Source organism: Zootoca vivipara, chromosome 2 (assembly GCF_965207765.1).
Source record: "Zootoca vivipara chromosome 2, rZooViv2.hap1.1, whole genome shotgun sequence".
Lineage (NCBI taxonomy): Eukaryota > Metazoa > Chordata > Lepidosauria > Squamata > Lacertidae > Zootoca > Zootoca vivipara.
The window spans coordinates 8901020-8924570 of NC_142584.1; the positions used below are offsets into that span (position 1 = coordinate 8901020).

Below are 23551 nucleotides of genomic sequence, written 5' to 3' on the forward strand. Positions count from 1 at the left end.
GGTCCCACCACACCTGTCAAAAATGGTCCACAGAGGGCAGGCCAGTTTTGGATCCAGTCTCTGGCCTGTTCCAGTTTCCCACAGCTGGTGTATATGGTTGCCCAAGGTCACTCAGTGAGCTTCATGGCCAAGTGGGAATTTGAACCCTGGTCCTGGTCCTGTCACCAGGAGACCACAGTGGCTCGGAATAAACTTATTCTCTAGTAAGCATCTATTAGATCAGGCATCCCCAAACTTCGGCCCTCCCGATGTTTTGGACTACAATTCCCATCTTCCCCGACCACTGGTCCTGTTAGCTAGGGATCATGGGAGTTGTAGGCCAGAGCATCTGGAGGGCCGAAGTTTGGGGATGCCTGTATTAGATTATATCTTGAAGGCCAGGTTTTTAGACTTGGGAAAAGCAGGGACATGATGTCACCGTGAGCTGATTGGGTCATTTGAAGCATGCCCCCCCCCTCAATCTCCACATTTGCAGAATGGGAATAAATTATATTGACCAGCCCTTGCACAGCTATTTTAAAGATTACTGCAGCAACATATGCAAAATGCTTTAAACCCCTGGCACTAGGACACTGCTTATGATGTGAACCAAAGAAGAAGAAGCCTACCACCCAGAGTTGTGCGAACTACACAAAAGCCCAGTGAGGCTGTGGCATTTGTCATTGAGTGATGAATTCAAGAGTCAGAAACTTTGGCTTCCATTTAGCTGAAAGACCCAAGTTTCTAGTCCTCAGCACTGCAAAGGTAGGCTTAAACCTTGGGAACTTCTGAAGCCTGAAAGGCTCAGTAATTTTTTTGTGAGAGGGAGAAAACACATTCAGTACCTTCCTTCCTCAAAGCTAGCAGAGTAAGGAACATCTAAGGTATTTTTGTGCATATTTTTAGAACCCACCTTATTTTTGTGGTTGAAAGTTGCTCTAAGCTGTTTTTAATATGTACTGTGTTTTAATGCTGTAACCTGCCCTGGGACATTAGGCTGCCTCATAAAGTGGGAATCGTGGCTTTAAGAAGGGAGCTGAGGAGCAGAGCGGAGAGGCTCATGTTTCTTACTGTCAGGTGCATCCAGGGAAGAAGCAAGCGGGTGCAAGTTGAAAGGGTCCTCTGAACCTCTCTTCTCTGTAGCCTGGAAAGCCTCCTGCAAGTGAATGCTGGCATCACGCCGGAGAACCTCTTGGTCCTCTTCTGTGTCATTCAGCCGACGGATAGGCCGCCTCCTGTGTTCTGCAGGGAGAAGAAGTAATGCCAACATGTCAATGCCAGCTGCAAAACAGCCTCTGTAATCAGGGATGTGGCTTGGGTGCAATTTCACATGGCACGCTGCTGGGCACAGAATGAGTCTTCCCAAGCAATCCCGACAAGGAAGCCTCTTAAGGACCCACAAATTTTAGGGCATTCACTCTGTGTAAGTTTTCGTGGGAGTGAAGCCCGCTTTAGAAACCTGAAATGCACGAGAGCTCGTGCCACAGTAAACCTTTATGTCAGTTGCAGCGCATGAATAACCAAGGCAAGCTACACACCTGAAATGAATTACTAAGAAATCTCAACATTTAAAAAACAACTTTCTAACCCTTGTCATTGAGAAGGCAGGTTGGAAAACATGCTGCTTACACCTGCTGAATTTGATTACCAGTGGATTAAGGTCTTTCAGCAGGCCTTTGCTTCGCCCCATGATGGAAATAAAGGCTTTTAGATCTTAAAATATGCCCTTGTGAGTTCCTAATTTTCCCTCTTCCCTAGTAAAAAAAAACCACATATGGTATTTGGCAAGTTTAAAATTATTTACTTAGAAACTCTCCAAAGTTCAGATTCATGTGTTTTTCCATAAGGTAGTCAGAAAATGTTGCACAGGCAATAAAACTTGGCTTAGTTACATTGATGAAAGTTCCTAAATTATTGGTATAAGAGATCAAGAAAGGCTTGTAAGAGCCATGCGGTCTGAGCTGCAGCAACCAGCTCTGACCTCCTCACACATTGCGATTCTCAGATAGACTGGGAGGGGGCAGACCCTCCCATGATGAGCTAAGCCTGGAAGGACAGTTAATCTACGGTCTTAACCCCTTCATGCATTAATTAGACTTAAGTAATGTCAGCTATGACTGGTCCATGGGGTTGGACATGACTAAACAACAACAACACAATGTCAGCTATATGCGTCTAGTTATCCCACAGGATGCTCTGCTTCAAAGCTTGATGAGAGGCAGAAAGGAAGACGACAAAGAGAAATCAGACTTGCTCTAACACCTATGGAATATTCTTATTTACTCTGGCTTGTTCTTTCCCTTTAAAGCCTCTTGCTACTTTGCCTAAGAAGCCTGCCAACTTGCTCATTTCTAGGTCTCTCACCTTCCATCTTCCACTACTGTTTTCTTTTTCCAAGCAGTCACACCTCACCTTCAACTACTGGCGCTTCTTCATTGGAACCCTGTAGGACCCTGGCCTCAGGACTTTCCTCAATGGTCCTCAGAACCTCCTTTTCTTCCTCCTGAGAGCTGGCAGTTATCTCCTCAGAAGGAGCTTCTTTGGTTTCCTCCTGCTGCTTTCCTCGTCGAGAAACTCCCTTACCCCGTGGCCTCCTGGGCAGGGGCGTTGCCATCCGGGAGCAGCCATCTGAGGAGTCAGTGCTACAGCTCATCTGGGATGCCTTCCTGCTAGAGGCCACCCTCCTCCCTGCCTTGGGGGTGGCAGGCACTGGGTCTTTGGCAGCAGGCAACCGGGACTCCTGCATGGCTTCCAGAGGATCTTCCATATCACTGTCATCATAGAAAGAGACCTGGGGGGGGGGTGTGAGAGAAAGAGACAAGTTTGTTTTGCTTTCTCTTCACCTCCTTCCCCAAAACTCTTACAGTAACGGAATTCACTACCACAATGTTTGGTGATAGCTGCTAGATTATATGGGGTTTTTGGGGGGGTGGCGGCGGGATGGGCGGGGAGGTTGGACAAGTTCATGCCAGGATGGTGATACAGTGGTGCCTCGCTTAACGAATGCCCTACTTAACGAAATTTCCGCTTAACGAAAGGATTTTTCGAGCGGAGGTTGCCTCGCTAGACGAATGCGTTTTACGAAAAATTCGTCTAGCGAATCGCGGTTTCCCATAGGAATGCATTGAAATTCAATTAATGCGTTCCTATGGGCAAAAAAATTTCAAAAAAATTTCAATGCATTCCTATGGGATTCGCTAGACGAATTTTTCGCTATAAGAAAAGACCCGTGGAATGAATTAAATTTGTCTAGCGAGGCACCACTGTATTATTATCTCCAGGTGCAGAGGCAGCATGCCACTGAATACTAGTCACTTGGGAACAAACAACAATGGGAGAGAGCCACTGCTCAGAGCTATTATGACATTGTCCTGCCTGTAGGCTTTTCACAGGCATCTGATTGGACAATGTAGAAAAGCAAGGTGCTGGGCTGTATGGGTCCTGACCTCATTATCTTTGCCTGTGATGGTGGTGGCAAGACTGGTGGGAGTTGAAGTTGAATAGCATCCAGAGGACCAAAGGTTTCTTATCCCTGCTTTAGAAGGACATCTGCTGGATCAGAACAGCAGCTGATCTAGTCAATCATCCCATTTTCACAGCAGACCACCAGATGCCACCCCCACCCCCACCCCAGGAAGCCTGCAAACCAACTCCATAGATTAGCCATGTAAATATTGAAGGTATCTTTTTAATAAACCACAGCAGCCATAATTAAAGCTTCCATATGAAGACCATGGCCCAGATTAAGCAAGGCAATTTTTAGGTTCGTTTTATGCTAGGGTTGCTGACGTGTAATAGATTATTATTATTATTTTAATTGTTACCTTAATTCGAGATTTCGTTCTCTTCGACACTTTAGGGGCCTTTAGAAGCTTGGTGTTTAGCTTTGGAGAAGATTCCTCAAAAACCGCAAACGGGGCCTTCAGGCGCGGCTTGGCTGCTGAACGCTGGATCGTCCTGGGAGCTGGGAGGGATTTCTGGGCTGGGGTACGGTGCTCTACAGGTGGTCTAAGGACAACCGGAACAGCCTCTGAATCAGAGTCAGCCAGGGCAAATGGATTATTAGGTCTGGTCACAGGCAGAGGTTTAGTTCCTTGGATTCGCTTAGACTTTGCTTTTTGGTCAGCTCTTGGCTGCTTCGGCGTTTTCAGGGGCAGCGTGCAAAGTGAATTGACCGCCTTTTCTGCCTTTTGCTTGCCTTCTGGGTTCCCGTGTAGAGACAATGGGGACTTCCAGGACCAAGCACTAGAAAATAGGTTTTCTGCACTGTCATATTGAGTAGAGGCTAGGATAGACATCGTACCCACAGCTTTGGCAAGCAGCAGCCTGGCCCTTTGGTATTGGAAGCCAAGAGGCCGAGTCTCCTTAGAAGACAGCAAGCTCAAGCCAGTCTCCAGAATTCCCCAAAGTTTCTTCTCTGGTCTGCCAGTGTTCACACTTTGCCAAGCCAGAGTCACGTAGATATGAGCCACCAGATTATCAAGAATCTGAACTGGGGACTGATGCTCAATGGCCTCCTTCTTGCCTTGAGAAACGCAGGCGACCATGCTGGAGAGACGCAGACCCACAGTGGCACACCGTTTCAGACTGGTCTCGAGGAGATGCAAGCCTTCTGCCCTGTTCCCAGATGCCAGCTCCTCCTCTGCAGAGGTGACCAGCCAGCCAAGACAGACGACAGAGAGGACCACGTCAGAGCACAGCAAGCAGTGGCAGGCCTCTGGGTGATTCAGGAAGCCAGCATGCTTCTTCTCTTTGGGCTTCAGCACTGGCGAGGTGGTTAGAGTCTTCTTCGGCAGGGAGACTGTGTCAACATACTCAAGGGAGACCTCTTTCAAGAAAGGCTGCTCGTCCTCAGAGGGCTCCACACATGGACCTTGAGGCGTCCTGTTTTTAGACCTGCCTTTTCTGGGCTTGATTTTCACACCTCCTTTTTCTTCTTTGGTTTCAAAAACTGGAGGCAGAAGAGACAAGCTAATTGAGTATTTCCCCCTGGCACCCGCAGAAAACACTTCAAAAATTATTTTGAAAGCTTAAACACAAAATTCATGTAAACCTGTGTTTCCCAAACTTGGATCTTCAACTGTTTTTGGACTACAGTTCCCACTGGCCCTGCTAGCTAGGAATGATGGGAGTTGTATGTAGAACAAAAACAGCTGGAGACCCACGTTTGGGAAACACTGATCTAAACCCTCCACAAAGGGAAAGTCATCTTTGGACTGAGGGGTGTAAAAGGTTCTTTACCCCCAGGCAGGACACAAGCAACCAAGTTGCTCAGATTCCTAGCGCCCAATATTGAAAGGATGAAGCGTGGCACCTTTTCAGAGTAAGCCCCAGGTGCACAGCGGGTCTCAATATCAGTGTGTTTGAAGATCCTACACCCTCAAGCTAGGGCTGCTGATATGCTGCCCATGGGTGTCATAGCACCCCCATTAAAAAATAGGGTTTTAAAAATTTATTTAGAGGGTCTAGTTTCTTGCCACCTAAGCCTCTTTCTTTGGCTCTGGGAGCCATCTGGGGCTGACAGGCACTCTTAGCATCGGAAAGGAAGGTGGACGGGCAGGTGGGACTGGTGCTTTGCTTTACGTTGTACCCAGCCCAACTGCCCATTTTTTTCCATTTGTATTCCTTTTTTTTGTAAAGGGAGGATTTGCTGTTGTTTGCTAAGTGTTTGTGGAATTGCCCATTTGAACTTTGTGGGCACATGATTTTGTGAGGATGCATTGCCCGTGTAGGTGGGTTTGGCTTTTGGGGAGGAGAAGAGTTTATTAGCCTGAAAAATCTGGAACCATGAGCTCAAGCCCAGATCTACCCTTAATTATCCCCTTGAGTTAAGTCACAGGGCAAAACAACTCCCCTTCTGCAAACAGCAGTTTGCCTCCCCATTCTTCCAGCAGCAAGATGTTCCAAGTCCTACCATCCCTGCTTAGGCTACTTGAGGTGGGGTGGAGAAGACTCACCTGTGCCCGACTCAAGAAGAAACAAGACCTGCTCCAGATCCAAGCGACACAGCTCCAGGTCACTGCGCTGCAGTTCCAGTCCACTCTTCAAGACCAGGAAGCGAGCACACCTGAGGAGAAAGAGTAGGCCAAGCACACATTAGAGTTCCCTGCAACCTATCTCAACATGCTGCTCCGTACCAAAATTTCACAAAAGGCTGTCCTCCATCCTATGCCCATCACGGCTCTGCACAGATAAGCTCAACAGATTAAGGAGGGCTTGTCTTTAGGCTGCCTGGGTCCACATGTTTTGAGAAGGGACAAGGCCAACACAAGTTCGAGTCTCCAATTCCCCCACCTATGAGCTTGTCTATGCAATGTTATTTTCATTATATATTGGGGTGGAGAACTGCTGACCCCCCCCTCCAGGTGCTGTTGGACTCCATCTCCCACCAGACTCAGCCAGCATGGCCAATGGTCAGGGATGATCGAGATTTTAGTACAGTGACATCTAAAGAGCCACGGGTTCCCCCTCCTTACCCATTTACATTCCTTACCATCGAATAGACTGAAGCCTCATGGAGATCTTGAGCATTTCCAGGCAGAAAGCTTTTGCTTCATTGACAATCTCGATCTTGCCCAGGAGGGAGACAAAGCTCTCGGAGCAAACAAACATGTCAGCCAGCACCTGCCACTTCTGCACCAAATTACCACCTGAGTAGGATGGTAAAATTTGTTTGGGGTGGGGAAAGAAATAGTTAAGTTGCATATGTGTAGGGCATCTTAATTTTACATCCAGGTGCACCATTTTCAAAAGAGATAACATGCTGAAGTGTGGAACACATTAACTCTACATACATTAAGATCGGGCAAGCGACATCTGCATTCTTTGGGACCACCTATTCACTGGGCACTTGGCCAAGAACTGGGAGGGGTAAATGGTATTTACTCTGAGCAAAAAGCTAAGATCATTGTAAATAATGTGGTCTCAGAAGAGATAAGAATAGAGAAAGGAACAAGACAAGGGTGCCCACTCTCCCCCCTGTTATTTATTTCTGTCCTGGAGGTTTTGCTGAATATGATAAGGAGCGATGAAGGTGTTAAAGGAATCACAGTGGGTACAAAACAATACAAGTTAAAAGCCTTTGCAGACGATTTAGTACTGACTTTGCAGAACCCTGAACAGAGTGCGGGGAGAGCACTGCAGATAATTCAAGAGTTTGGCAGTGTGGCAGGCTTTAAGTTAAATAAAGGGAAAACTAAAGTACTAGATAAGAACTTGACATTGCAAGAGAAACAGAACATAGAGGATTGCACAGGACTGAAATGTGTAAAAAAGGTGAAATACCTAGGAGTTAATATGACGTCAAAAAATTTGAATTTATATAAAGATAATTATGAGTTTGGTTGGCATGCATATTTATGGTATGATAAAGTAAAATTGCATAAAGGTTTTAAAAGCCATATAATTAGGAAATCATTGTTTAATGTCTGGATTAGATATAAAGATTTGTTGGAAAGAAAAACTCCTAGGTGGATCTCACCACTCGAGGCAAAGAAACCTAAAAGGACAAATATGGATGAGAACAGGTTGAAATACAAAGACATTTTGATGGAGGTGGGAAACCACTTTAAGTTAAGGCCATATGAACAATTGAAAGATAGGCTGAGTGACTGGTTTCAGTATGTGCAGATAAATGAAGCATTCAAGTTAGATAAAAAAATAGGATTCCAACCAGAAAAATCGAAATTAGAAACGGAATTATTAGAGACAGACCATAAGAACTTGTCCAGAATGTACAATTTGTTGCTAGAATGGCATTTGAAAGATGAGCAAACAAAATCAGTTATGATTGAATGGGCCAAAGATCTGGGTCACAATGTGATGATGTCGGAGTGGGAAAAATTGTGGAAGAAGGGTATGAAATTTACAGCTTGTACTGTGTTGAAGGAAAATTTGATGAAAATGATGTATAGATGGTATTTGACACCGGTCAAGTTAGCTAAAATGTACCACAAAAGCGACAACAAATGTTGGAAATGTAAGCAGGATGTTGGCTCATTCTACCACATGTGGTGGACATGCCCTAAGATAAAAGGCTTCTGGGAAATGATTTATAATGAATTGAAAAAGATGTTTAAAAACACATTTTTGAAAAAACCGGAAGCCTTTTTGCTTGGAATAATTGGGGAAGAAATCCCCAAGGACGATGTTAATTTGTTTATGTATGCCACCACTGCTGCTAGGATCTTAATAGCAAAATACTGGAAAAAAGAGGAATTGCCTTCGATGCAGGAATGGCAAATGAAAATGATGGACTATATGGAACTGGCAGAACTGACAGGAAGACTCCGGGACCAGACAAATGACAAAGTTTTAAAAGATTGGAAGAAATTTAGAATATATATAGGGAATGTATTTGATAATTAGAGTTTGAATATCCAGGAAAATAAAGAAGTCAAGGCAATAGGGAGATAATAGAAGATAGAAAGTTAAGAATTTTGGTAGATGATATAAAGATGAAATCAATTTTGAAGTGTTAAAGGGATTACATGATGGGTAAGAAAGATGATTTAGAAACTGCTACAGAGGTTTATAAAAATGAAAATCAGATAGTAGGGAATTGGGGAAGCCTGAAGACAATGAATATCAAAATGGATGAGAGATGATATATTTTTCTGTTATATGTTGTTTGATTTTGGTATTTTTGTATCTTGATGTTTTTTGTATTTGTATTTTCGTATTTTTGGATTTTGTATGTGTGTGGATAAAACGATTAATAAAAAATATATTTTTTAAAAAAAGAACTGGGAGGGGGGGCAGGCTTCCCATCCCCCAACTAAGCAGTTTAAGGAAGTCCAGCTCATGTGAGCCAGTGGTATAGGGGCTTGCTCAGTAGGACTGGAGAGGAAGAAGGATCCAATTCCAGACATTGTGATATATCAGCATATCGCGGTATTAAGCTACTGATGTATCACAATGTTGAAAACCATATATCGCCCAGCCTTAGTGTCTGCCTCATTTGGTAATTCTTTACCAAGGTAAACCATACTCTGCACCTCATCTACATTATACAAGCATTCCCTAATTAGCACAATTTATCCTACAAGCCATGGGGAAAGCCAATGAGCTATTCAGGGCACCTTGCCTCCCAACCACTGAAAGCCTCTTTCTGCCACTCATCTGGCTCCTGGGATTTAATTAGGCATTTTGCCCACACGTTTCTCAAACCTACCTATGCATCCAGAAGAATTGGAAACTTTTTTTTAAAAAAAATGCAGCTGGGTATCCAGATGCTGAACTCTGCACCCAACATCAAATATTGCAGCTGTATTTATTCTGGTTGCAAAGTTGCAGGTTTATTTCCCTGCATGTTTTTTTAAAAAACCCATTGCTCAGATGAGGTGAGCTGTTGAAGTTTTCATTGCTTGAGCTTGGCAGAGTAAATGAAATAAGAGAACAATGTAAAATAAGGAGTAGCAACTGGTGGGTCATTTGCTTGTAAAAATCCATAGATTTTTATGTGGTTAGGAAGCCGTTCCAGTACTGAAGGTCAACCAAGTTCCAAGATTGTGTGCTGAAACGTATTTGGTTTATTTTCAGAGGGAGGAATTCAGCATAGCACTAGGGCTATTGTTCTGTCAGCACAAATTTTCAGCTTGCCAGATGGAACAATTCCCCTTCTCCCATCCCCTTACACTGTTCTACCACCCAGAATGTATATCTCTGCCTTTCTTTTGTGAAATAACTTCAGCATCTTCAACTAGTAGAACAAGTTATAATTTTTAAATCACTAAAACCATCATATGGACAGTCTAAATTTAGTTAAGCTACTCCACTCATTTTTCCACGACACCTTTTGCACAACTGTCTAGCCCAGCTGCTCCCAAATGCATCAGACCACTTGAAAACTACTTGAAAACAGGCCACTGAATAATTTTTCTGCCTGTTGTCGCAACCGTAATGTGCTGTGCTAGATGCTGCATGATTACTTAATCATATTTTTATTGATTTCCTATATTGTATCACAATTTGCATTCCAAAGAATTCTAAAAAGCGTGTAAAGCACAATCCATAGTGATGGTGCTATATTAATACTAAAAAAACACCAGCTGCTCCCTTTCAGGGGTAGATACAGCATATTGGTTCTATCCAATAGATCCTTGGCTGAAAAGGAACTACGATAGTAAACAGCAGCAATATTCCAACAGTGGACCGCTTCCCCCCAGTTTAGGGAAAGTTTCATGCATACAGGATTTTGAAAAATAATAAAAAATCTTTGCACACTTTCAGAGGACAGCAATAAACATTTTACCATGATCTACAAACTGATGCTCTGAAACATCTTTAGCAGACGTGTCGCTGATAATCAGTGAGAAGCTCAAGAGGATGCTGCGGTAGAGTCTGTGAGCATCACCCAGAGCCGATTCAGGGGTCTTCCATCCTGCATGAGAGGAGAGAACACACACTGTATGTTACTACTGTGTTCATCAAGCTTTGTAGTTTCAAGGAAACCTTTCCACAAGCAACCCATATGAAAGGATCTTTGTGTGCTGCCAATATTTTGGAGATGTGTTCAAGGGAACAATACACAATGCCCACATAGGGATAAGCACGCCTATTAGGCCTATAACTATTGGGATGTAGCTTACAGAACACCCAGTGGTTTCCTAGGGCTGTACATTTTAAGGGGCAACCTGCTTTCAGAGATGAGAAACTCTTGATTAGCTCCCAAGAAATGCAAATGTTCCTTGGAGCACAGTTTGCAATGAAGAGGAAAGCAGATTTTTACTTCCAATACTATTTACAGGACTAGCGCATGGTGGGAACCTCTTCTACACACAAGGAAGAAACTTCCATGATATATGACACTGTTGCCATGGCTTAAAAACGGGGCTGGGCAACCTGGTGCTCTCCAAACATTATTGAACTCTCCACTCCTATCAGCCTCAGCGAACATAATCAATGACCACCATGGATGATAGGAGCTGGAATCCAACAACAACTTGTTTGCCATCTCTGGCTTAAAGCCTCAGTCTTTGCTTGTTGGGTGGAATTTACAACAACCCAAGAACTGCAGGTTACCAAGCAGTGTTCTGCCCCACTGCTGTTCTGCCCCAGAATTTAAAATTGGCTGTTCCCTCTCCACTTGGGAACGACATGCTGTTCACCTGCTGGGTGAAACCTAACTCTAGTATGCTCCTCCCAAGCATCTGGAACGGAACATCTTCTCTTTGCACTTGAATGTTTAGATACCCTCTGCAGCTCACAAAGTTCTCAAAATCTTCTATTCATTTGCAATTCACTTATTGACAGGTGAATTGCAAGTATCAGATGAGTACAGATTAGTATCAAGGAGGAGATGTATGGATGCTTCTGCACTCACCTTGAACCCAGAGTTTTTGCCTCAGTGCCAGTGGGAGGGCAGAAGCTGGCAGACCAAGGTAAGCGGCTGTCAACTGGAGAGCACTGGCTCGGAGCTGGTACCAGACCTTAGAGGACCTTTGCAAAGCAGGGTTCTGTAAGATTTCGACTAAAAGGTTGACACCTTCTTCAATCTGTCCGCAAAGAGGGAGGGGTGGAGGATCAGTTGCAAAGAAGACTGTCTTTCACTGTGCACCAACCAGCGTTCAATTTATGCTGCAAAAGCTTATGAATCAGAATGCAGATGATTCTTGACCCCAGGGAATTTTTCTGAAAGTTTGGAAGTGCCTGCAATTTGACGCCCATGTGTGCATTTCATAGCTGAACCTAGAATATCCCAACCTGTTCCAGCATTCTCCTATCCATACTGCAGACAATGGGATAAAAACCAACCCACTTGCGGCTAGCAATGATCTACATTTATAATTAGCCCAGAAGTGGTGGGGCTTCTCAGTTCATTCCTGCAGAATCCCCACAGAACCAAAGCTCCAGCCCACAAGTACAAAAAAAGTTATCAAGCCTGGATGGATCTTGTACAAATTGAGGCGTGGCCTAACTGTGACAAATGGTTCAGCCCCTATCAGAATCATTCATCAGTGCAGCCTCCTTACAGGCAAAAAGAATCGCATACAGTGGTACCTCGGTTTACAAACAGCCCTGTTTATGAACGCCTCCATTTACGAACGCTGTGGACCTGGAAGTGTGTACATCTGGGTTCCGTGGCGTCGGATGTGCAGACGCGATCTGCGCAGCTCGCGCATGCGCAGAAGCACTCTATCGGTGCTTCACGCACGCGCAGAAGCGTGCCTTCGGGGAGCAAATGCCTCTGTTTATGAACACCTCCGTGGAACGGATCACGTTTGTAAACCGAGGTTCCACTGTATTGGCAGGGGGCAATCTTGGTTTTGAATGATTCGGCAAAGTATTAGCCATAGCATACGGTAATGCAGTAGACTCCCTTTTAGGGTCCTACAGACTCAAAAGCACCATTCCCATGTGGCTTTCTACTCTCTCGCTTTTAGTAACCTGGCTTGCTTGCCAGTCTCAGTGCTGTGCAGTGAATGTAAAAGGGCAACCCCCACCAGGATACCTTGCGGTTTGCTAAGCACAGCTCGCTACGGAGCACAGCCAGTGTTTGATTGGTCAGCAGCCAAGAGTCATTCTTTCTGTCCACATTTTGGAAGCACGATTCAGCCTCCTTTAAAGTGGTCTGCAAGAGAATAAAACAGGACAAAAGAACATTAGCACAGCAGTTGTCCACTAGAGTTGAAATAACAAAGAGTTCAGCCGGCATTTGTCCTGTTTATCAGCAGTTGACCTTAATAGCAGGAAGTAACGAGAAAGCCATCAAGAAATCAGGGCTATGGGGCCTCCAACAGGAATGAGCTTGTCTCCAGATTGTCAACTTCATGGTTCATACAGTGGTTGTGGTTGTTTTGTCGTCTTAGTCGTGTTCGACTCTCTGTGACCCCATGAACCAGAGCCTGCCTTGGAAACTCTCACTTTCTTCTCAAAGCTTCTCCTTTTTTATGTCCATGGAGTTTTCTTGGCAAAATACTGGATTGCCAGTTCCTTCTCTAGGTGGATCACATTTAGTCTAAACTCTTGGCTATGACCTGTCCGTCTTGGGTGGCCCTGCACGGCATAGCTCATAGCTTCTTGGAGTTATTCAAGCCCCTTCGCCCCGACAAGGCAGTTATCCATGAAGGGGCATACAGTAGTAAGGTTACTTAATTGTCTCGTTTGCCCTCACTGAGGTTTATTTTGGCTATTTGCTTTCGGGCCCAAGTCAGACTGCTAATTTTGGACTAAGGCCTCCGGCAGTTATCATTCTCTACTCAGCCACTGGGAGATGAGATTTAACTGAGCCCCATCAGCAGAAGTCAGCATAGTTCCCACCGCCACAGGTGTCAGGTGCCCTCCTGAGTGAGGTCTGCCCATCTCTGCCACTGTTGGCTTTCCATCGTGTATCAAAAGCATGACTCTTTGGCAGTGCATTGGGAAGAAGGACCTCTCAGAGCAATTTGCTATTCAGACACCTCCAACTCTGAGGGCCCCAGTAGCATTTCCTTTCTTTGTTGATGCTTTGAGGATTTGTGTTGAAGTGAATTGTTAGTACATCTGGTGATCCATTTTTAGGAGGTGGAAAGGCATAGCATGTCTGCATCAAAGCTGCACAGTGGTACCTTGGTAGTCGAATGGCTTGGCTCTCAAACAAATCGGCTCCCAAACGCCACAAACCCAGAAGTGAGTGTTCCGGTTTGGGAACAATTTTCAGAAGCCAAACATCCAGTGCGGCTTCTGATTAAGTGCAGGAAGCTCCTGCAGCCACCCGGCAGCTGTGTCTTGGTTTTCGAACTGTTTCGGGGGTCAAATGGACTCCCAGAATGGATTAATTTCGAGAACCAAGGTACCACTGTATTGAGGAAGCATGTTTAACCCTCACATTTCCCAGATTCTAGTTACAGGCAGGTAGCCATGTTGGTCTGATGTAGTCGAAACAAATAAAAAAAAATTCCTTCCAGTAGCACAGGCATCCCCAAACTGCAGCCCTCCAGATGTTTTGGCCTACAACTCCCATGATCCCTAGCTAACAGGACCAGTGGTCAGGGAAGGTGGGAATTGTAGTCCAAAACATCTGGAGGGCCGAAGTTTGGGGATGCCTGCAGTAGCACCTTAGAGACCTCTGTGGTGACTTCTGTTTCAGTGTATCTGAAGAAGTGTGCATGCACACGAAAGCTCATACCAATGACAAACTTAGTTGGTCTCCAAGGTGCTACTGGAAGGAATTCTTCCCCCCCCCCAGATTGGCAGCCAGTAGGGCCCCGGTAGAGCAGCTTTAAAGCCTCAAGTTCAACACCCAACATCACTAGTTAGTTTCAGGTGTGAGGGCTGGGAGAAAGACCTCTAACAGCTGCTGCCATCCCAACTGTGCTGGGGTAGATGAAACAGAAAGTCTCCCAGCAATAAGGTGACCATTTTTAAAAGGGTATTTGTAAGAGTGAAACATATGTAGGGCACAAAACCTAGCAGTCTGCCTTAGAGAGAATCAGATCTGTGGTCCAGTACTGTCCACACTGACTGGCAAAGGTTCTCCAGGATTTCAGGGATCTTTCCAGGAGATGCCAGGGACTTTTGCCATTCACAGGACTACTCTTCATGCTCACCTCAGCGTAACTGGGACATTCCAGATGGAGAAGCAGCTTGGAAATTTGGCAGAAGGCATTGGTCCTCCCCACAGAGTCTTCAAGTGCCCTGGAGAGAGCTGTGATGAGGAAATAACTCTCTATGGCCTGTAATGGCTGCATAATAAAAAAGGAAATAAATCTATTTAAATATGTGCAGGGTGGTGGGGACCCAATCCAGTACAGTTGGGGATGGTCAGTTTTGCTATTCAGGGGAAGCTCTCTGCTCACAAGGACCCAAGCTCTGTAATAAAAGTTGCCATGACCTAACAGGAAAGCCTTCCTGGGTGCAGAGGAGATCTGCTGAGATGGCATTCAGGAACAAAATCTGATTCTGATCAATCTACTCTTCCCTCCCGGTCAAGGGGCAGAGTAGCATTGCTCCATGACATTTTCCAGAATGTGGAAAGCAGTCAGGTTCATAGAATAACACATCTGGAGACTTGTTACAACTTCTTTCCTTTAGAAAATGAAATTGAGCAAAAGGCAGGACCTTTAACACTTTCATTAAATGTCTATAGGTCCATATACAGCCAGACATTGCTGCCAGCTCTGGTCCACTCACCGTGGCAGAACTGGCCATTTGCTGTTGATGCAGCAAAGGGTGGAAATGCCCTTTTCAGTTCGAGGGAAACATTATTATTATTTTATTCCTTTATACACCACCCTTTTCCTCCTAGGATCTCAAGGTGACATGCATGGCTCTCCCGTGCCAATTTTATCCTTATAACATCCCTGTGAGGTAGGTTAGGCTGAGAGATGGCGACTGGCCCATGGCCACCCGCTGAGCTTCATGGCCGAGTGAGGATTTGAATGTTGGTCTCCCAGGTCCTAGTCTGGCAGTCTAACCCCACTGGCTCCCACATTCCATCACAGGCAACCTTCCAGCGGTCACTTCCCATAGGCATCTTGGTCAGCCTCTGTGAGGACAGGATGCTGGACTAGATGGGCCACTGGCATGATCCAGCAGGGCTCTTTTTAGGTCAGTGATGGCGAACCTATGACACGCGTGTCAGATGTGACACGCAGAGCCTTCACTGCTGGCACGCACCCCATCGGCCCATTCGTGCTGTTATTGCTGTCCCCCCCCCCACCCCATTTGTTCTCCAGCTCCTCCACATTGTCTCCGCTACAGCTTGTCTCCGCTGTTGCTGGTAGCCAGAGATTGGTTTTTTAACCCTTCCTTTGCCGTTTTCTCCTGGCGCTTTGGCAGACTATGATTGGGTGTAACTGCATTCGTTTTTTAACCCGTTCTTTGCTGGTTTTTTTGGCACTTTGGCAAACTATGTCGGTGCTGAGTGTTAGTTCCAGTGAAGGTATTATTCATCATTTATTTCTCTTCTCTTTCACCCCAAAAAAGCGCAGCAGCTTTGGGGCATCCCCCCCAAAAAGCAAAGCAACTTTTGCACCCCCCAAAAAACCTCCAAAACTTTGGTTAGCAGCTCCCCCCAAAAAGCTCAACAACTCTGGGCACCAGGGTGGATAAAAATCAATGATTTTTTAAAAAAAATAAAAAAAAATCGGATTTTTTTTATTTAAATCGGATTTTTTTGATTTAAATCGATTTTTTTGATTTAAATCGGATTTTTTAAAAATAAAATGCTTTTTGAGGAAAATATATTACCATCCAAAGGTTGTTCCATCATGAAATAAAGATTAGTTTTTAAATTATGTAGAATAAGGTTGTATATGTTTATTTTTTGGGGTAAATAAATTCCATTAATCCAGGCATCCCCAAACTGCGGCCCTCCAGATGTTTTGGCCTACAACTCCTATGACCCCTAGCTAACAGGATCACTGGTCGGGGAAGATGGGAATTGTAGTCCAAAACATCTGGAGGGCTGAAGTCTGGGGATGCCTGCATTAATCCATTCACAATGTCATGCTCTTCCAGAGGTTTTTGTAAGATTATTGGGCAGTTTCTCTGCCTACAAGATATTATCGCAGGTGCTTGGTTTACTTTTGCAGTTCTCAAAACTGAATTTGACTCAACAGAGATCACATGCCTCTTCTTCACAGCAAAAATGTTATAACATTAACAGAGTTGAGAAAAAGACCTTAATCCTATTGTTCTACAAACCTATGAATACAGAAACAATCCCTTCAGTGCTAAGTTTCAAAAAGTTCACTGAACAGAATAGAAACAGTATTTTTCTGATTGTTTGGAATAGACAGTATTTAAGTTTTTCATGTGTAGGCTGGGCTGGCAGTCTAAGTTTCTTAAAATATATATATTTTGTTTTTGTTTAGCCAAATTAGTTAACAAACATGGATGTTTGTTTAAGCAAATAACATATGCTGTAATGTTCTTGTTTCAGTTGAATAAATCTATTTAAATTGTTATTATTAAGGTAATGATTATTTTTCTCCTTCCTAAGTACAACAGTAAAGTTGTCCAAATATGATTAACCTATTAAACTGGGGGGTAAAAAACTAATATGAAAAGTTGTTATTCTAAAAATCTTAATCTACTTGCATATTAAAGTTATACCAGCAAGAATTAGTCTTTATGTAGAAAACTATGATTTAAATCAAGCCTTACTGACTAGTGATTTAAATCGTGATTTAAATCAGTTTGATTTAAATCAAATCCACCCTGCTGGGCACTTTGTGATAAATAAGCGGTTTTTGGTTTGGTTTGGTTAAATAATTAGTTTTTGGTTTATTAAATACAGTTATATATTACAATTATACATTTTTGTTATTTAAACTATAAATATCGAAAAATTATGGTTTTTTTCTTGAAGTGACACACCACCCGAGTTATGCTCGGTTTTTTGGCGAATTTTGACACACCAAGCTCAAAAGGTTGCCCATCACTGTTTTAGGTCCACCAAGCACTGAATATTGCAAGCTCGTCGTAAGAGCTTGTGAGCCACTCTTAGTTTCTCGTGCCGTCTCTGCTCCCAGTTCTCGAATCAGAAAGCAAGGCACCTCAGACTGACAGGGGTGGGGAGGGGAGGGAGAAGGAAGGGCATAATGGGACTCCTACATGGGACGGAAGGCGCTGTTCTCAGGTGTAGCCTTCATGCTGCTGCCCCAAGGCTTTTCACAACCAGCCTAAAAGAGACACAATACAGTGCTTGCATGAGAGCAGGGAAGTGGGGGGGGGGGAGAGGGAGAGGGCCTTTCAGGAAGCTGAAGGAGAACAAAATCCCAGTTATATAGACTTCTTGCCCAAGCAAAGTGCCTGGCTCATTACCTTTCCCATCATTCTGTACATAGCTGCCATGATGTGTAAGGATGCTGCTGTCTGTTCAACGTTACGTACAGCTGGGATCCTGCCCTTGGAGGAGAGGAGCTGCTTCCACAAGGCAAGGGCATCGTCCAAACACTTTGACTGCACTGAAAAAGAGAGTTAGAGTGTTGGGTGGGATCAAGAGACTGCAGAGCCAATCACCACCTCGTAGGGAGAGTCAAAACACAGTTCTTTGTGCAGTAACTAGAAACTCAAGCGCATCTCATATCAAGGCTTCTCCTCTGCCCACCTGGAGCTGCTACACCATTGGGGTTAAGAAGCAAGGGTCACATTTCACATGTCCCTTTCTGAGCAATGAAAATTTAAGGTTGCTTTTTGATGGGTCAGAAATATCCATGGTGCCTTTTATAATCCAGTTGGATATCAACAAACTGAGCAAGCTTGGTTAGAGAACACCCACGATCTTATTTTCCCCATTTTCTACCCGATTATCAGCTGATAAATTCACTAGCATGATCGGGTAATACTGCTCACAGAATTGCACCCACCTGTCAATCACCTCACACGGCAGCACTTAAGCTCACAGTTCTTGGCACCTGATGCTTGAATCAGATCTTCGCACCCAACATCATATGACATCAGGTGACTGGAAGGTGGGCAGGGTTTGCCCGAAATAGCATTGTGGGCCAAATTTAGCAGCCCAAGCAGGATGAAGGTTCCCTACACCTGCTTCAAGTGTGTGTGTGTGTGTGTGTGTGTGTGTGTGTGTGTGTGTGCGCCCGCCCAAGTTCCTTACCAGAATCCACAGACAGGTTAAATGCAATGCCAAGATACAGGAACTTGTCATCCTGGGATTTACTCTCATAGTTAAGATCATTGGTCTCAAAGCCTTCAAGATCTTGTATGCCTTTCTGGCCCTTGGCATGGGCACTCCTGGACCTCTGCTCTTGCTTGATGCTCTGCATTTGAGAAAGCAACCCGGATAAAGCTTGGTATGGAAATGAGAGGACATACTGTCTGTCCCCAGTGGCATAAAATCTTCATCCCTTGTGGAGCAGCTCAGGGCATAACAAAGCAAGCCACTACAGTGGTTTCACACTGAGCCCAAACCTCATGGTGCATCACAATAACTGACACATCACACAATGCATCACAATTCTTCACAAAAGGTTACTTCAATTTAAAACCCTTCCAGGATTCCCTGGAGACGCTGAAAAGCTTACAGCAGAAAGGCAGGGAGTTCCTAAGCCAAAATATGTTCAATCCCCAACATCTCCACTTAAATAAGCATTGGTGTGTTATGGATGTTTTGCTTGCTACACAGTCAAATACACTTTAACTAGGATTATATGCAGCAACACAACAGCAGAAAGAATGCAAAATCAAATACAATTCTGTTTTCCTTTATTCACATCTGAGATTTTAAGATGGGGGAGGTTTCTAGACCTTTTGGTTAAAAAAAGTAAGCATTGGGGAAATGCCTGATGAGATCTGAAAAGCTAGACTAGTTGTCAGGGATGAGGCTTCAGTGCCTGGAAATAAGGTAAACAGCATACCGGTATATACTTCTGCAGCAAGGTTAGTAGAAGAAGAGTTTGGATTTGATATCCCACTTTATCACTACCCTAAGGGAGTCTCAAAGCGGCTAACATTCTCCTTTCCATTCCTCTCCAACAACAAACACTCTGTGAGGTGAGTGGGGCTGAGAGACTTCAGAGAAGTGTGACTAGCCCAAGGTCACCCAGCAGCTGCATGTGGAGGAGCGGAGACAGGAACCCAGTTCCCCAGATTACGAGTCTACCACTCTTAACCACTACACCACACTGGCTCTAGTAGAAATGAATTTATACAGTTTATAGCATTTAACTTCTAAAACACAAAATATAAGTAGCTCTGAATTTAGTCAGCTGAGTTCTGAGCTGCTTTGCTTACTGCCACATACCTCATGCATTTTGTCCTCAATTGTGCAGATGTAAAGCCAGAGTAAGGCTTGGGCCTTGTCGTCCTGGAGCTGCTCCTCATTCTGGGGAGTCTTTGGCACAGAATCCAACAGCCACAGGGCTTCATGAACAGAGTCCAGGGCAGAGCTACAGCGGAGGAGACAGAGTTTAGCCAAGGGTGTCTCCCATTCATCAACCATGGAGGCTCTTCTGGACAAATTCAGGATCATCTTAGCATACAAATGATTAAATTTAGATCCCACTCTTCCTCCCAAAGGGGCCCGGGGCAGCCAGCTACAAGGGCTAAACCAGGCATCCCCAAACTGCGGCCCTCCAGATGTTTGGGCCTACAACTCCCATGATCCCTAGCTAACAGGACCAGTGGTTAGGGGTGATGGGAATTGTAGTCCAAAACATCTGGAGGGCTGAAGTTTGGGGATGCCTGGGCTAAACTTTCTTAAAAACAATTTCAATACAGATGCAGACTGGGAAAGAATTCAACTTAAAAGGCTTGCTGAAGGAGGAAGGGCTTCAGAGTGCTAAAAAGACGTCAGAGATGGCGCCTGTCTGATATTCAAGGGGAAGGAATTCCAAAGAGTAGGTGCCACAACACTAAAGTTCTAATTACCACAGTGTATGGAATGGACCTCATAATAAGATGGTACCTGCTGGAGGTCCTCATCTGCAAAAAGCAGCAATCAATTGGGTATGTAAGGGGTGAGACAATATTTCTGGTATTTTGGATCCAAGCTGTAGAAGGTTTCATACACAAGAGACAGCACCTTGAACTTAACCTGGTGACTAATTGACAGCCATCAGGGTGGAGGAACCTATGGCTTCCAGATACTGTTAAGACTCCAATTCCCATCAGCCCCAACCAGCCTGGACAATAGTTGGGGATGATGGAGGCTGAAGTTCCAGTAACATTGTGGAGAGGGGAATCACAGGTTTCCCCATCCCTGCTCTGACCCATGAGAGTGGTGAGGTGTGTGTGTTGAATTGTAGCTATGGGACCAGAGAGCTGCTTCTGAGAAAGGAAATTGAGAACCAGGGGGTTGGGCTCTGCACCATTTGTTAAATGCAATAAAAAAAATTCCTTCCAGCAGCACTTAAAGACCAACTAAGTTTTTATTTTGGTATGAGCTTTTGTGTGCATGCACACTTCTTCAGATACTGTTCCATGCACACGAAAGCTCATACCAAAATAAAAACTTAGTTGGTCTTTAAGGTGCTGCTGGAAGGAATTTTTTAATTTTGTTTCAACTACGTCAGACCAACACGGCTACCTACCTGTAATTAAATGCAATTTGTATGTGACATGCTTGTATTTATAACTTGTGAACAGCAGAATGGAGAACATGGAGAATTATAAACACAAGGTCTCCTAGGTTGGGCATATTCATGAGAAGCTACTCTTTTTGCTTTGCAAAATAAAAGCAAAAATAAGTCAGCAATATTAAAAGGATGGAGGGAAACCTTAGCAAAGGCCAGAGCAGAATGCCCTGAGACTGTGCTGCAAAAAAGTAAATTATATCCTTGTAACATAGATGCCTCTCTAGCATAAGGTTTCTTAATTTGCACATCTTGACTCCAAAGTTCTTTCTTGAGTTGTGGCGGAACCCCAACACTTTTCAGCAAAGGGTGGGGATGGAGGATTAGAGATTAGCTGCTCCTGGCTTAGAGGAAGGATGAGAAATTGGACAGGGAAAAGGAAAGTAAGAGTTTATAGGAAGCAGGTGGCAGGGCCTAGGCAGGACTAATAGCCACAATACAAGGAACAACCTCCTCCTTCAATTACTAAAGTTGAATTTGCCATGCAGATGAATCTCATCAATCGCCACTTTAAGGGACACACACCTCAGCTAGGACCATAGCTGTCAAGTTCTCCCTTTTTTAAAAGGGAAATTCCCTTATGCTGAATAGGTTTCCTTGCGAGAAAAGGGAAAACTTGACCCCGAGCGCCAATGACAATAGAAGCTCCAGAGAATACTGGCCACTCACCATTCTGTCTGTTCACTGTAGTCATGGTAACACAGAACCTGTGCCAGTTCCACCAGAATCACAGCCCGCTCGTGAGCCCAGCCACTGCCTTCTGAACATATGTCCAGCAGATCACAGATCACGTTGAAGCGCTCCTGGCCAGTGTCAACCCGCACGGTCTTGTAAGCCTTCAGCTCCTCCAACAATACTTTCATGAGGACCTCTGTATCCAAGCTGTACCCCTCCAGGCCCTCCTTTAGAGTCCTGTGATGAACATGCAGGCAAAACAAGGAGGAAAAATTACAAGAGACCCAAAGTAGAGCAACTCCAGATTATATGGTTACAATAACACAATGTGCCTTTTATTCTCATCTTGCCAGACATCTCCAGGGTCAGCTGCACCGTCAGGCAGAGTGATCTGGCTGCCTCAGGCAGCAAAAACAGAGATAATGGGCTAATGCTGCCAATTTCTTCAAAAGTCCAATACAAAACAAGCAGCACGCAAGGGCACCAGATTCAATCAAGTTTCAATCAAGTATTATTAATCCAAAGAGAAAACAATAAGAGAACCATATACAAGTGCTGACACAGGAGCCAAAATCAAACGTTAAACAGATAGCATGTACAAATAAAAGGCAAACCAGTCTTTATAGTCTTTGAAGCTATATAGCGGTCAGCAAAGTGGCAGCAGGTCGAACGAGGTGTCAATGGTAGACAGGCTGCCGGCGTTTTTTTGCCTGTTTCGCCCATATGGCTTAGTCAATACATGCTCAAACCAAAAATACTCTGAATACAAGAAATTGAATATGTAAATGAGAGAACCTTTTGAAAAAAACCCTGAGCATTGTGGCCTAAGCCAAGATAAGTGGTTTCATACAAATTTGAATGCACTAAACATAAAAGCACAAGGAGAAACTACTGAAGAAGCCCGTCATATGGGCGAAACAGGCAAAAAAACGCCGGCAGCCTGTCTACCATTGACACCTCGTTCGACCTGCTGCCACTTTGCTGACCGCTATATAGCTTCAAAGACTATAAAGACTGGTTTGCCTTTTATTTGTACATGCTATCTGTTTAACGTTTGATTTTGGCTCCTGTGTCAGCACTTGTATATGGTTCTCTTATTGTTTTCTCTTTGGATTAATAATACTTGATTGAAACTTGATTGAATCTGGTGCCCTTGCGTGCTGCTTGTTTTGTATTGCCTCAGGCAGCAGGCACCAGAAATGAGGTTGAGGTGTGTTTGTCAAGAGGTCTGCCCCACATTTCCTAAGCTAGCCTGTTGCCCTCAGGCTGCCCCATCACCAGTGTGTTCCCCCACCACAAAACTACATTAATTAATCAGTTTATTTCAGCATATTAGCATTACACATTTAGCAGTAAGCAACCAAACCACATAGAAAATGAATTTTATCCATCCTATGTAAGTTGTGTGTTCTCCCTCTGCATTCGACAGGTGTGGAGTTGCTAGAGGCAGTCTGTTGGCCACAGGTCCAAGGTCCCTTGGAGAGTAGCTCAAACGATGCTGCTGCAGTGGTATAGGCCCTATGTTATCTGCCTTGTGTGCTATTAAAACTTTTCAGAGTAGGTGTACTGCTGCCAGAATGAAGCTCTTTGTTATTTTAAAGAAACTTTAATTTTAAAAATAGACAAAATACAAACATTGAGCATATTGATACAAAACTGAGGGGAGAAAAATTAGAATGGATAAGAGGGGCAGAAAAGGGAAAATAATAGCCTACATTAATTCATGTGATGCATCTTTTATCATCACAATCTCCAAGGCACGGAGAAATTATTTTAACCTAATCTTTTAAAATATATAACTCCTCAAACTTCATTGGACCATGGAGGGTCTATGTTCTGTCTCTGTTGTATTGATGTATATCAAAGGTTTAGACCAAATA

General features: G+C 44.2%; 1 protein-coding gene across 1 annotated transcript in view; it reads right to left on the reverse strand.

Moving 5' to 3' along the window:
• Positions 1–23551, reverse strand: part of ESPL1 (extra spindle pole bodies like 1, separase) — a 45728-nt gene that overhangs the window by 11596 nt on the left and 10581 nt on the right. The window contains exons 8-20 of the mRNA XM_035099532.3: positions 21666–21908; positions 19667–19811; positions 18521–18683; positions 17728–17870; positions 14508–14642; positions 12431–12550; positions 11303–11474; positions 10232–10360; positions 6473–6629; positions 5937–6046; positions 3804–4930; positions 2392–2770; positions 1051–1221 (exon numbers count right to left, since the gene is read on the reverse strand). Coding sequence (XP_034955423.2) covers positions 1051–1221; positions 2392–2770; positions 3804–4930; positions 5937–6046; positions 6473–6629; positions 10232–10360; positions 11303–11474; positions 12431–12550; positions 14508–14642; positions 17728–17870; positions 18521–18683; positions 19667–19811; positions 21666–21908 — 3194 coding nt within the window. The remainder of the gene's footprint in view (positions 1–1050; positions 1222–2391; positions 2771–3803; positions 4931–5936; positions 6047–6472; positions 6630–10231; positions 10361–11302; positions 11475–12430; positions 12551–14507; positions 14643–17727; positions 17871–18520; positions 18684–19666; positions 19812–21665; positions 21909–23551) is intronic.